The 14,625-nt window shown below is 43.7% G+C and overlaps 1 protein-coding gene across 1 annotated transcript in view; it reads right to left on the reverse strand.

The window, feature by feature from the left end:
• Positions 1 to 14,625, reverse strand: part of LOC132397542 (kielin/chordin-like protein) — a gene marked incomplete at its 5' end in the record, with an annotated part of 349,645 nt that overhangs the window by 13,507 nt on the left and 321,513 nt on the right. The window contains 4 exons of the mRNA XM_059976368.1: positions 84 to 231; positions 3,518 to 3,689; positions 6,025 to 6,146; positions 7,062 to 7,224. Of these exons, the coding sequence (XP_059832351.1) occupies positions 84 to 231; positions 3,518 to 3,689; positions 6,025 to 6,146; positions 7,062 to 7,224 (605 nt within the window). The remainder of the gene's footprint in view (positions 1 to 83; positions 232 to 3,517; positions 3,690 to 6,024; positions 6,147 to 7,061; positions 7,225 to 14,625) is intronic.

The raw sequence follows: 14,625 nt of genomic DNA on the forward strand, positions 1-14,625 counted from the left end.
GTCATGAGCTGAATGTTGCAATATCAATGGTGTCAGATTCATTGTTCTTACAGATAATGAACACGTGCATATTTAATACTTACACAAAATCATCTGATTTGTTTCCATTAAAGTTGCCACACAGTCCACACATCCTCGACTGCAATGAGTCTTGGGCATTAAGTTCTACAAAATGGTTTCCATCCCAAGTGATGACAAGGCCTGTTGGTAGCTTCAAAATGACATAGAGTCCTGTTGGGGGGAAAATACAATTCAGACTATGTATCTAGCACAGACTTAACCAGGTATTATTATGGTCTTCCATGCTCTCTCTGCAATGGTCAGATTATGTGCAATTGGCAAACAATTGCATAGGACTTTATAAAACCATGGACATTTATATAGCAGGCTGCTCATTTAAACAGATGAAGATTTCTCCTCAATAATTTTTGTGCATACAGTATGTTATCTTGAAAAGATATTAGATCTTTTCTTAAGGTTGAGGTTTTGTGGTACTTGGAGGCACACAATAAAATAGGTTGAAGTCAGCAAGGTTTCTTTAAAGGGAAATCATGCCTGACGAATCTATTTGAGGTATTTGAGGACATAACAGACAGGATAGATAAAAGAGTCAGTGGATGGTATTTTCATGGATTTTCAGAAGGTGTTTTTACGAGGTACCACACAAGAGGCTGCTAAACAAGATAAGAGCCCATGGTATTACAGGAACGATACTAGCATGGACAGAAGATTGGCTGACTGGCAAAAGGCAAAGTGTGGGAATAAAGGTGTCTTTTCTGATTGGCTGCTGGGGACTAGTAGTGCTCTGCAGGGCTCGGTGTACGGGCCACTACTTTTCACACTATATGCGAATGTTCTGGATGACAGAATTGATGACAGTGTGGCAAAGTTTGCAGATGATACGAAGATAGGTAGGCTGAGGGATAAGTATTGTTGAGGAAGCAGGGAGGCTGCAGAAGACCTGGACTGATCAGGAGAAGGGCAAGGAAGTGGCAGATGAAATGCATTATACTAACAGATATGGTCATGCGCTTTGGTAAAAGGAATAAAGATGTAGACTATTTTCTATACAGGGAGCAAATCCAGAAATTGGAGGTACAAGCTAAGTCTGAGTGCAAGATTCCCTAAAGGTTAACTTGCAGATTGAGTTTGTAATAAGGAAGGCAAATTGCAATGTCATTATTCATTTAGAGAGGAGTAGAATTTCAAAGGAAAATGTGATGCTGAGGATTTATAAGGTATTAGTCAGTCTGCTTTGGAGTATTGTGAGCAGTTTTGGGCCCCATATCTAAGAAAGAATGTGCTGGTATCAGTGAGGGCCCAGAGAAGGTGTACAAGAATGATCCCGGGAATATTAAAATATTTGGAGATTTTGATGGCTCTGGGTCTGTTCTCACTGAAGGTGAGAAGAATGAAGGGGGGAAATCACATTAAATCTTATCAAATATTGAAAGGACTACAATAAATGTATGTGGTGAGGATATTTCCAACAGTGGGAAAGTCTAGGTCTAAAGGAAAGAGTCTCACAATACAATGATATCCTTTTAGAAAAGAGATGAGGAAGAATTCCTTTGGACGGAATTGGTGAATCTGTAAAATTCATTGCCAGAGATGGCTGGGGACACCAAGACGCTGAATATATTTAAGACGGAGGTTGATAGGGTTTTGATCAGTAAGTGTAACAAAGGATACAGTTGGTAAACAGGGGAATGGTGTTAGGAGGGAAACTAAATCAGCCATGATTGAATGAAGGAATTGATTTGGTGGACTTATGACCTAATTCTATTGTGTCCTATAATCTTATAATTATTTGCAAAGGATAGATAGGATTATCACAAGCTGGAGAGGGTAAAGAGATAATTCGCCAGGACAGTACAACAGATGGGGGAAAGATTGAAAAGTCTACAATTATTCTCTTTAGAGACAGAATGCTTACAGGAGTGTTAAGCATGATGAAGAATTTTGAAAAAACAAGTACGGGGAAACAACTTTTCTGAGAAGTGGATTAATAGTAGAGATCATAGACCTAAAATGGTTGGTAAAAGAGCTGGAGGGGAAATATTGTAGGAAGAAGATTTTCAAACAATTTTTTTCCTTAGAATGCAGAATGATTTTTAAAAATGAAGGCTTTGTCAGATTCTTTGGAGGCTTCAAAAGACAATAGGCTGGCACATGCGGATGACAATATTAGTTCTGGCAAACAGGAGAACATTTAAAGGCTCTTTTACAGACTGAGTACAGGTGTGAGAGACATAATGACCTCCTGCCGGGTGGAGGATCTTGGCTTGAAATACCTGCTCTTTATTCCTCTCCATAGATGCTGTCTGACCTGCTAAGTTCCTCCAGCATTTTGTGTGGTTACTATGGCCTCCTGTGTTGCAACATTTCAAAATGTTTTGATTCTCACCCCTTCAATATCACAATCCATTCTGGATGAGATTCAAAGAATTCATTTGGACTTCAATTATGTACTTCATTGAGGAATGCAAACTTTTACCAGACCAGTGCAGACTTTAACCTGTTATAAGTTAGTTTACACTGTAAAGGAGCAACCAAGCTGGGTCAATTAATACTACTGTGGCTGCTGATCGATACGACTATGAGTCTATACCCCTTGGAAATAAGCAAGATTTTTTAAAAAAAATGCCAGTTAGGAAGTAATATGTTGTAAAATTGTAAATAAATTTAAGGCTGGTTTTGAAGATGTTCATGGGTGAAATAGATTCAATCATGAAGAATGATCTGCTCAGCAAAAGTCAGGCAAAATAAATTTAGTGTTTAGTCACCTAAGTGTGCAAACAAAATTTTGAGAACCAAAATCTGCACAGGCCGTTGTCACTTTTACAAATCAACAAGAAATGCATTTTAAAAAGAGTTTAACCTGGGATTTCCCGAATTGTGTATAAAAATAAAGTTGCAAATAAATGTGAAGATTAGGACAGAAAGATCAATTTTTTTAAGAGAGCAGATGGTGGATGTGCAGGATTTAGTCCAGAAGATGAAAAGCAGAAAGCTTGAGGATACAGTATTTGAATTCCAATAATAGCAATGGACAGTCAATGACGTTTTGAAGACCAAGGTTTGGATGATAGAAAGGAAGAAGTAAAGGTATATGCATTTAGAAACTGGGACACAAGATATGACAGATGCTCGTCTCTGGAGCGATAAATAATACGTTAGAGGGCCTCAGCAGGTCAAGTAGCATCTGCAGGGGACAAGACCAGTCATTTCGGATGCTAATTTTCAACCTGAAATATTGCCCTCGCCACGGACAGATGCTACTCAACCCCATGAGGTCATGTGGATTGTCTCTCTCGTCATAATTGAAGTACATCTTTCATGGCCCTGCAGCACCTCACAGCTTCAAAAAGCCAATTAAATGCTCAAGCCAGTCATTATTACAATATAAATGGTGGATTTGGAAGAATATTTCCCGCTATTGTCTTGTGTTGGGAAAAGCTCAAGATGAGTTTCCAACTGCATTTCTGGAAACCCCCATTATTTTTCCACTGCATACCTGAGTGATAAATGGAGATGTTTGATGTAGAGTAATTTAGTGGCATTTCCGTATTGTTCACCTGAACGGGACGCCCGGCTGAAAGCTCGATGGTTCTATTTTTAGTTTGTACAATGAAGGCCATTGTCCCAGGATCCGAAGAATTGCCATTCATTTTACTGTGGTAAACTACCTAGAGAGTAAATAGTTATCAGGAAGCAGGCATGATATAATTTGCATAATTGTTAACATTAATTCACATATGTGCTTATATGAAATCACTGCATACCACTGAATTGTGTATATGTGCACTGGCTTTGAGGTAGTTTCAGGACAAGCAGGCTGGAATCTGAGCTCAAAATATGCCCAGATATGGAATTGAATGTTGATGCCATGATTTACAAAGGGGCTGGGCTTGGGCAGAGCAATGGAGTTGAGTATGACAAAAGAACTGTTCTGCAAGGTTCAGCAAACAACTCTGCTTCACAATCTGATGTCTACAAACGTTTCTTGTTCCAGGTCATCAGTAAACTGCACTGCAGCGTGAACTGATAGAGCAAAAAAAATCCTGCATACTACTCCGATCCGGAACATGCATGTCATCCCATTTCTAAACTTCAGTGTCCTGTTAACAGGGACTTTTGTCACCTTCAGGACCAAAAAAAGTGACATCTGTAAATCTTGACTTTAAACTAGCAAAAGTGCTCTCGTCATTGAGAGTAACATCAAGATCATCAAAAATAAACTCTGAGCCATTACAAAAAGATCCCATATTACCAGTAAAACCCTGTCTCACAAATGACTATCATCAACAGTATCACAAGAATCGACATGCTTTATATAAAGAAAAACATGTTTCTAAAATTCTGATGCTATTTCTTTAGGGATGTGACTGGTGGCATTGATAAGGAAGTACCAGCAGAACATTCAAAGGAAGTTCAGAAGATGTCACAAAGTGTTGTTATACAAGAATTTAGGATTGCGATAGCGTATTCAGATTGATTAAAGATTAGTTAAAAACAGGATCCAAAGAATAGGAATATATTTTACATTCCATGGTCAGACTTTTATCCAGAAGAATCCCATGTGCATTAATCTCAACATTAAAGCAGGAAATGCTGGAAATATTCAGCAGGTTAGGCTGCACCCGTGTAAAGAGAAACAGAGTTAACATTTCAGGTGGATGTTGACTGCTGGCTAACTTACTGCCTACATTAATGAATTATGTAATGGATGCAACTAAGCTGTGACTCTGAATTAGAAGTCTGCAAAGTAATACTTTTGTGTCAAACTGAGCAGACCGGATGCAGGTATAAAACACCATGGAAAATATGATCACTTTGGACAATCAAGAAAATATTGCTCAGAGGGATTTAAGTATCCTTATACATGCATTGCAGCAAGTTAAAGTTCAAAGTAAGTTTATCAAACTATGTATATGTCACCATATGCTACCCTAAGATTTACTTTCTCGCAAGCATTCACAGTAGAACAAAGAAGCTCAATAAAATTAATGAAAAACTATAAAAACAAAGACTGACAAAAAAGCAATATGCAAAAGACAACCAATACAAATAAATAAATCAACACTAAGAGTTAAATGACAGCAGTTTTAAGAGATATGTAATTATGTTTACACAAGTGGGGAATATTATCTTGCAACAACAACGCATACATACACTTGATTTGGAGATGAGTCACTAACTTGATTCCTTGGATCATACAGTTGCAGGAAAGCAGCATCCATCAACAGTGGCCCCACCACCCAGGGCTGCCATCAGGAAGGTGGTTTAGGAACCTCAGGACTCACATCATCAGGTTCAGGAACAGTCAGCTATTCAGGCCCTTGAACTAACAGGATTATCTTCACTCACCCCCATCATTGAAATATTCCCACAACCAATGGGCTCACTTTCAAGGACCCTTCCGTTCATGTTCCTGATACTTATTAATTATTTATTGTTTTTATTTCTTTCTACTTCGATTTCCATTTTGTACAGTTTGCTGTTTTTTTTACACTGTATGAATGCCCGAGTTACTGTGGTCTTTCTTTGATTCAGTTACAATTATTATTCTATGGAGTTATTGAGTATGCCCAGGGTTGATAATAAATTTACTTTGGACTTTGGATAACGGAGCTGACATGAGGGTTGTGCAAATACTCTTTGTACTTCAGAAGACTTATTAAAACCAGTGAGATCCTGGAGGTTTGATTGGGTAGATGCTGGGACACTACTTTTCATGACAAGAAACCTGGAGCTATTAATCAGGCTACAGACAAAGCTCAGATAAACCATGTCATAAATCATCAGACTACTCTATCACAGAAGGCTGTGGGTACTGTGTTATTAATGATCAATTTTTAGGTTCAAAGGAAATTAAAGATACAGAAATAGAGATAAAATGTGTACGTATTTGAGGTTGAGGATCTCTTACAGAATGGCAAAGAAAGATGATATTTCAGTTGAATCCTGCTTCAATATCTTATGTCCATTCATTGACACAACCAGTTTATAAAAGGAACTCACATTGAAACTGTTTGACTCGCAGTCCTTAGCTACAAGGTGGGTACGTGTTCCATTAAGATCGTAGAACAGGCCATCAAAGGTCACGTAATGGGACCCTCCAAACACAATGCAGGAAGAACTCCCTGCAGGCAGACAGCAATATAATCCAAAATCAGGAATATAAATAAAGAGTGATTACAGTTACACCCATCACTTTAGCAATTGCTCAGTACACACTGGAACCTTTCCAACCCAGCTGATTACTGTTTTTGAAGTGAAATCACTCCAAGTACACAGGTCAGCAATGTACACACAATGACTTCCAACAGCAAATGATATAAGGGTACTATCACCTTTATAGAAGCAAAAGACACTTTAGGGCCAATAATATAGCACCAGCAATGGGAACATAACAATAAATTGTTAGAATGTTCCCTGCAACCTCCAGTCCTTGTCTGTGGCTTGAATCCCTGCTGAATTAAATTCTTATGGAGACAGCAAAATAAAAACAAAATTATCTACCTTATTAACCCCTCCTGAAGATGTTGCTATTACTTAGATAAATAGGGCATTAGCAATCCTTGTGTTGTGGTCATTATCTTTGAGGGAGCTCACATAGTGACTGCAGACTATATAACCTATCAGAGAGAGATCTGAACATTCAATAAAAGAGTAGAACTATTTTGCATTTAGATAAATTCCCGACAAGTTGTTTCTCTTTTGATTTCTTGATGATTAATTTCTTTTAATTTGAAATATGCGCAGGGCACTCTGATTTCTCCCGTGCAAGGACACTAATTGGTTCTGTATTCATTCTCTCTCCCAAATATAAATTCACATTAAATCTTCTTTATGGGATGATTTCCAGCATCTTTGGATTTCTTCTTGTTTGTGATTAAATGTTCTTTGCCAATTTTCTACCCATTTACCAGCCCGTGTGTTTGTAAAGTCTATAAGAACCAGGCCAAACATCCAAAAGCACCCAAATACAGTGAGAAGGATGTTCCTGTTGATTCACAATGCAGAAGGATAAATTTATTTAATTGACGTCAACTTACTTGCTTTGATTTGTACGCAGGTCATGCAACACCCTCCATCAGGCAGGGTCAAGATGTACTGTGGTGGGCAGGAGATGGGAGGAGAACAGGGCTTGGTCTGACACTCCACAGTTCCATTGTTACAGTGGCAGAGATCACACCCATGTAGCCACTGGCTTTGAGCCTGCCTCAAACAGAGCAGAAAGAGTGCATCACTGTGCAGCCCAACTGTAACAAAACATCAGCAACTCTATACAACGGACTTAATAAACAATAAAACAAATTGGAGCCTATGAAGGCAGGGATCACACAACTAGGACTACTGTTTTAGTTCTCTTCATGTCTCATCTTTTTTTTCCTTATTTGTTGAGGATTGATTTGGTGTTGCCCTTGTACTGAACTCAGAAGTTTCATTACTTTCAGAGTGAATGTCTAACATTTTTTCAGTTCCTTTCCCATCTTCTCAGTACGGAATAGACAATTTGGGATATTGTACTGCAGTCGTACAAGTCACTGGAGAGGCTGAACTTGGAGTATAGTGTACAGTTTTAGTCATCCTGTTACGGGAAGAATGTGGTCAAACTGGCAAGCGTGCAGACAAGATTTATCAGGATGTTGCCAGGACTAGAGGGCTGTGTTATAGGGAGAAGCACTTGACAGGTACATGGAAGGGTGTGGATCCATGGGAAATGGGCTGAACACAGGTAATTGGGACTAGTTGAGGGACACTGTGATTGGCAAGGACTGGCTGGGCTGTGTTGTTCTATGACGCTATGGACAGGCTAGAGAAAGATTAGAGACCAGCATCAGGAACATGCTGACAGACTTCTATACTTCCTGGACTAAATCTCTCTCTCCCTGGTTTATTTGAGGACTATCTACTTTACTTGTTTACACTGTCTCTATTGATTTTGTTCTGATGACTTCATCTCCATTCCACAGCTGATGAGTTCCCCTTTTCCCCAGTCTAGGTTTCTCCTTCACTCTATCTGTTCCATTTTCCACATCTCTGTTCTGACCCCATCTTCTTGCACCTAGAACAATTGGGTTCCTTTCAACCTACCCCTGCCCCACACTAGTGGAATATTTCTCTGACCAATGCTATGGCTCACTCTTCCATCTCCATAAATTCACACATTTTTTTCTCATGCCACCTTTCCACATCACACATGCTATGTTACTACCTCCCTCTTCACCATCCAGAGTGCCAAACACCCCTTCAGGGTTAGCAGCAAGTTACCAATTTGGTATAGAGCATCATGCAGTCTCTGCTCCATTTGGGAAACCAAACACAGATTGGTTTGAGTTTTGTGGTAAACCATGTATATCTGTCTTGTCACGCTTCCCCCGCTGACTGCTCCTGTGGCTCCTCCCACAGACCCCTGGATATAGGCGATGGTGTCACTGCTCCTCCCACAGTCCAGGGCAGTCATCCAGCATGGACGTGCTCCGTTTTGCTGCTAATAAAAGCCTTTCAGTATTTACTCTACTTCCAGTCTTTTGGAGTTATTGATAGTGCATCAATTTTATTAGCAGTAATTTTAAAGCATGGAGCACGCTTTGAGACCCGACAAATTGGATATCAACCCACGAACACCTGAGGCCAACAATACTTTCGAACTCTGGCTAGCCTGCTTCGAATCATAGCTGGAGGAGATTGAAGTGATCGAGTCCACCGCGAAGCGCAGAGTTCTCCTCTCCAGAGTCAGTCCACGGGTCTACTCAATGATTAGAGACCAGTCGAGTTATGACGGTGTGATGAGTGCCCTCAGACGACAATACCTGCAGCCGGTAAACACCGTCTATGCAAGACATCGCTTAGCAACACTGCGGCAGCGAGCAGGAGAGTCGAGCTCTGAGTTTGTCTGGGCCCAAAAGACACTTGTGCGGGCCTGCGATTGCTGAGGGCTGACAGCCAAACAGCATGCAGAGCTCCTAGCAAGAGACACCTTCGTTACGGGGATCAGGTCAGTATATGTGCGCCAGTGGCTGCTGGAACACGCCGATCTCACCTTACATTCAGCGATTGAGCTGGTCGACACGCTGGAGGCCGCTCTGCACAACTCTGACGTTGTCCAGGCGCGCGATCTCCCGATGGCCTCGTGGACACCGCAGGCCCTGCGCCCTGCCGACGAATTGACCATGGCGGCTGCCAGTCACGAGTCCGCAAAGTGTTACTTCTGCGGACTTGAGAAGCACCCCCAAAAACACTGCCCAGCCCGAGAAGCTACCTACTCCAGCTGTGGAAAGAAGGGCCACTTAGCCAAGGCCTGCAAGTCCAAACTGAGAGTGGGATCAAGCAGCGCCACGTACGAGGCATAGGAGTCACCATCTTGGCCGTTGTCATCTTGCCTGCCTGCTGCTGCGTGCGAAGCATGGGGGCAGTCATCTTGGTCAGCTCCTCCTCACACCGCCTATGGCCCAAGGGCGCTTACCAGGCACTCCCCCGCGCCAGACCACGACAGCGGTTCAACTCTGGCCTCCGTGACCCTCAACCAAAGCGCTCCCCACCAGCTCGCAAGGTCAATGGTGGACACCCTGGTGGAGGGGCGCAGGATAAGCTGCCTGTTTGACACGGGCAGCACGGGAGACTTTTATCCACCCGGACATGGTGCAATGATACGGACTCGTGACACGGCCGGTGAGCCAGAGGGTCGCCATGGCTGTTGGGTCGCACACAACAGCCATCCCGGGGGGGGGGGGGGGGGGTTGTTTAGTGACACTAGTGGAGCAGGGCACAGAATATCTAGACTTTACATTACTGGTCATGCCTCAACTGTGTGCCCCTGTGCTACTGGAGCTGGTCTTCTAGAGCCACCTGAAAAGTGTGGCAATGGGGTATGATGGGCCCCTTCCACCAATCACTGTCAGGAATCCTCAGTTTTGTGGGACTTCGCCATATACCCCGCTACTGACCACACTCACACACCGACCCGCACATCCCACCCAGCACCATGCCAACAGCCGCACTACGGACACCACTTGCAGCCTCTCCACCCTCAAGATCCCTCCCCCACTGCTGTTCGCCAACCTGACCCCCGACTGTAAACCTGTGGCAACTAAAAGCAGGAGGTACAGCGCGGGGGACAGGGCCTTCATTCAGTCAGAGGTGCAGCGGCTGCTCAGGGAGGGGATCATTGAGCCAAGCACAAGTCCTTGGAGGGCCCAGGTGGTTGTTGTTTGGAACGGGGAGAAAAATAGGATGGTCGTGGACTATAGCCAGACCATCAATAGGTTCATGCAGCTTGACACGTACTCCCTACGCTGCATCGCGGATATGGTCAATCGGATAGCTCAGTACAAGGTGTACTCGACCATAGACCTAAAATCCGCTTATCACCAGCTCCCCATCTGCCCGGAGGACCGCCCCTACACCGCCTTCGAGGCGGGTGGCAGGCTCTATCACTTCCTGCGCGTCCCCTTCGGTGTCACGAATGGTGTCTCTGTCTTCCGGAGGGAAATGGACCGGATGGTGGACCAATGCCAACTGAAGGCCACGTTCCCATATCTGGATAACATCATCATCTGTGGTCACGACTGGCAGGATCACAGCAACAACCTCCAACGATTTTTCCAAGCAGCCAAAGCTTTTAACCTTACCAATAGCAGGGACAAGTGTGTGTTCGGAACCACCTGTCTTGCTATCCTTGGGTATATCGTGGAGAACGGGGTCATTAGCCCTGACCCTGACTGTATGCGCCCCCTGTTGGAACTCTCTCTTCCCATCACCCTCAGAGCCCTCAAATGGTGCCTGGGCTTCTTTTCCTATCACACCCAATGGGTCCCTAACTACGCAGACAAGGCCCGACCTCTGGTCAAGTCCACCGCATTTCCCCTCTCTGCCGAGGCCCGCGCAGCCTTCAGCCACATTAAAGGGGACATTGCCAAAGCAACGATGCATGCGGTGGATGAGACCATTCCCTTCCAAGTAGAGAGTGACGCCTCCGACTTTGTGCTGGCTGCTACCCTCAACCAGGTGGGAAGACCAGTGGCATTCTTCTCCCGTACCCTTCAAGGCTCTGAAATTCGGCACTCCGCGGTGGAGAAAGAAGCCCAGGCCATAGTGGAAGCTATTAGGCACTGGAGGCACTACCTCGCCGGCAAAAGGTTCACCTTGCTGACTGACCAGCGCTCAGTTGCGTTCATGTTCAGCAACTAACAGCGGGGCAAAATCAGAAATGATAAAATTTTGAGGTGGAGAATCGAACTCTCCACCTACAACTATGACATCCTGTACCGGCCTGGAAGGCTCAATGAGCCCCCTGATGCCCTATCCCGGGGAGCATGTGCCAGTGCGCAACTCGACCGGCTATACGCCCTCCATGCAGATCTTTGCCACCCTGGGGTCACCCGATTTTACCATTTCGTGAAAGCCCGGAACCTGCCTTACTCCCTTGAGGACATCAGGACGATGACCAGGGACTGCCAAGTCTGCACTGAGTGCAAACCGCACTTCTACCGTCCTGATCAGGCACAACTTATCAAGGCCACCCGCCCCTTTGAGCGACTGAGTGTTGACTTTAAGGGCCCCCTTCCCTCTACCGACCGCAATCTGTACTTCCTTAACATAATCGACGAGTACTCACGGTTCCCCTTCGCCATCCCCTGCCCCAATACCACTGCCACATCAGTCATAAAGGCCCTGCACAAGCTCTTCACTCTGTTCGGACACCCATGCTATATCCACAGTGACAAAGGGTCCTCATTTATGTGTGATGAGCTATGCCAATACCTGCTGGCTAGGGGTATGGCAACTAGTAGGACCATGAGCTATAATCCCAGGGGGAATGGACAGGTGGAGAGGGAGAATGCCACGGTGTGGAAGGCCATACACTTAGTCTTTAGGTCAAAGGGACTGCCGGTCTCTCACTGGCAGGAAGTCCTCCCCGAGGCACTCCACTCCATCTGCTCCCTGTTATGCACGTCCACCAATGCCACCCCTCACGAGCGACTCTTTTCTTTTCCCCAGGAAGTCGACCACTGGGACCACCCTACCAGCTTGGTTGACGTTCCTGGGGCCAATGCTGCTCTGGACACATGCGAGGAGCGATAAATACTCCCCGATGGTCGAGAGGGTTCACCTACTTTATGCGAACCCCCAGTATGCCTACGTGGTCTTACCTGATGGGTGGGAGGACATGGTCTCCATTCGCGACCTGGCGCCCGCAGGAGCACCAGACCCCTACCCTGAACACTCAATGGTGACCATGAACCCCGTACCCACTGATATATATACCCATGAGACATTGCACACACCAAGCCCTACACAGACTCCTCACGACACTCCCATACCAGGCGCCACGCACACGCATGAGGGATTACTGATGCCTAACGGGCTGGCACCTCCAGTCAGGCCAGAGCCAGCACGACCACCATCACCGGTGCAATCACCACTGGTGCTACGTAGACCGCAGTGACGGACTCAACCATCTGATAGACTTAACTTGTAAATATACTTGTCTTACGTATTGTCAGTCACTTCACCCCGTGGAACTCTCTTTTTAAAAAGGAGGGGTGAATGTGGTAAACCATGTATATCTGTCTGGATACGCCCCTCTGCTGACTGCTCCTGTGGCTCCTCCCACAGATCCCTGGATAAAGGTGATTGTGTCTCTGCTCCTCCCACAGTCATCCAGCATGGACATGCTCCGTTTTACTGCTAATAAAAGCCTTTCAGTATTTACTCTACTTCCAGTCTTTAGGAGTTATTGATAGTGCATCAAGTTTCCTTTCCACTCCCACTCTGACTGCTTTCTTTGGCCTACTGTACTGAAGCATCCAATAAGTTTGTTGGGAAGTTTCTCATCTTCTAGATGATCTCACCTCTCCTACAGCCTGCAGGGCTCAGCAATGATTTCAGCCATTTTAAAGAATAAGTAATTCTAGCATTGTATCTCACATTTCCACTGCTTTTCTCTCCTTGTTTTGGGTGCTTCATCTCCTCATTTATATCTCTCACAAACATCAGACATCACCACCCACTTTCATCTGGAACAACAACCACTTAAGCCATTCTATCTTTCCCAGTACCCACCCTATATCAGAACTCTTTGTTAGCCCTCATCCCTCTCCATTGCCCACAACTTCTAACTTTTTATTTCATGAAAAATTATTAACAAATACTGTTTCTCCTGGTCTGATCTCGCCTGATCTGATGAGTATTTCTAGCAATGTTAATTACTTAAAGTTAACATAACTTCCAATATTTTACATTTTATATAACTGATGAAGATGTATTTATGATGCACTTTGGTGTCTAATGTGTAGGCAATGGGGAAATACATGATGGGTGCTATGGAAATCTTTACATTTACTTAGCCTGTGTTGCTGATCATTGATATGTTCCTTAATTGGTGTTGGTATATTATTGTCACATCTACCAAGATACTGGGAAAAGCTTGTTTTGCATACTGCTCATACAGATCAAATCATTAAAAGGTATACCGAACCAGAGTAAAGGTAAAACAATAACAATACAGAATAATTTTTAAAATATACTGAAAAATGCAGTGCAGGTAAATGATAAGATGCAAGATCACAACATGCTAGATTTTGAGCCCAAGAATCCATGTGTTTGTACAAGAGGCCCATTCAAGAGTCTGATAGAAGTAGGAGAATAGTACAGAGAACTTACCTTATTCAGATTTGTACCATTGATAAATGGGGAATAATCAGACAGTGCAGAGAGCTTTAGTTATTGCTGCACTACAGCAAACTATGGTTCTAAACTGCATAAAAATACTTCATTCTGTACTAGTAATATGGAATAATAGGGCCACGTGTGTGTGGGATGACAGAAGGTCGGCACCAACTTTCCCTACTTGATCTGGAGTAAAATTGTTAAGCTATCCTTTCATTGTTGCAAATCCTATTGATACCTTACCTATTTTGTTCTCTTTTTTGCAATCCTTATTTATTTCTTATTGTAATTTTTAATCTCTGTACTGCCAGTGGAAAATAATAAATTAGATGACACACTGCAAGTCTGTGATAATAAACCTGATTCTGATTCCAATGCTGTCCCAAGAATAGAGAATCCCTTATTGTAAGTGTGAGGAAATCTTTTTCCACAAGCTTTGTGGTGGATTAGCTCATCTGACTGTTGGCAAAAAGAACTGAATCAATTTGCAGATTTTGTTCCATTGAAAACAATGAGCTGCCACATTTCCATTAATTTCCCATGATGGTTCCTCCCAGAGATAGCATTCTGGAAATTGTCACTCAAACTCAACCAGAAACCCTGATCTGCTATGAGGCAGCTGGGCAATTAAAGAGACAAATCAATGTGTGCTCCTGGTTAGCTTCAAAATCCTACAACAAGGGAGGAGGTGGCATTGAAACGAAGAGAAGCAAGTACCGGTATGTAATATTTTCTCACTACAGCAAGGATCCAGGACATGGTAATTCTGGTCATCTGATTCTTTTGGAAGCTTTGGAAAGTGTGCAGAAAGAAGTTTTCCAGGTTGCTGCCTGGACTAGAGAATATGAGCTACAGGAAGAGCTTGGACAAGCTTGAATAATTTTCTCCAGAGACTTGAAAGTGAAGGGGAGACTGATGGATGTCTATGAAATTACAAGAGGATAG

This window comes from Hypanus sabinus, chromosome 7, assembly GCF_030144855.1.
Source record: "Hypanus sabinus isolate sHypSab1 chromosome 7, sHypSab1.hap1, whole genome shotgun sequence".
In the NCBI taxonomy this organism is placed as follows: Eukaryota; Metazoa; Chordata; class Chondrichthyes; order Myliobatiformes; family Dasyatidae; genus Hypanus; species Hypanus sabinus.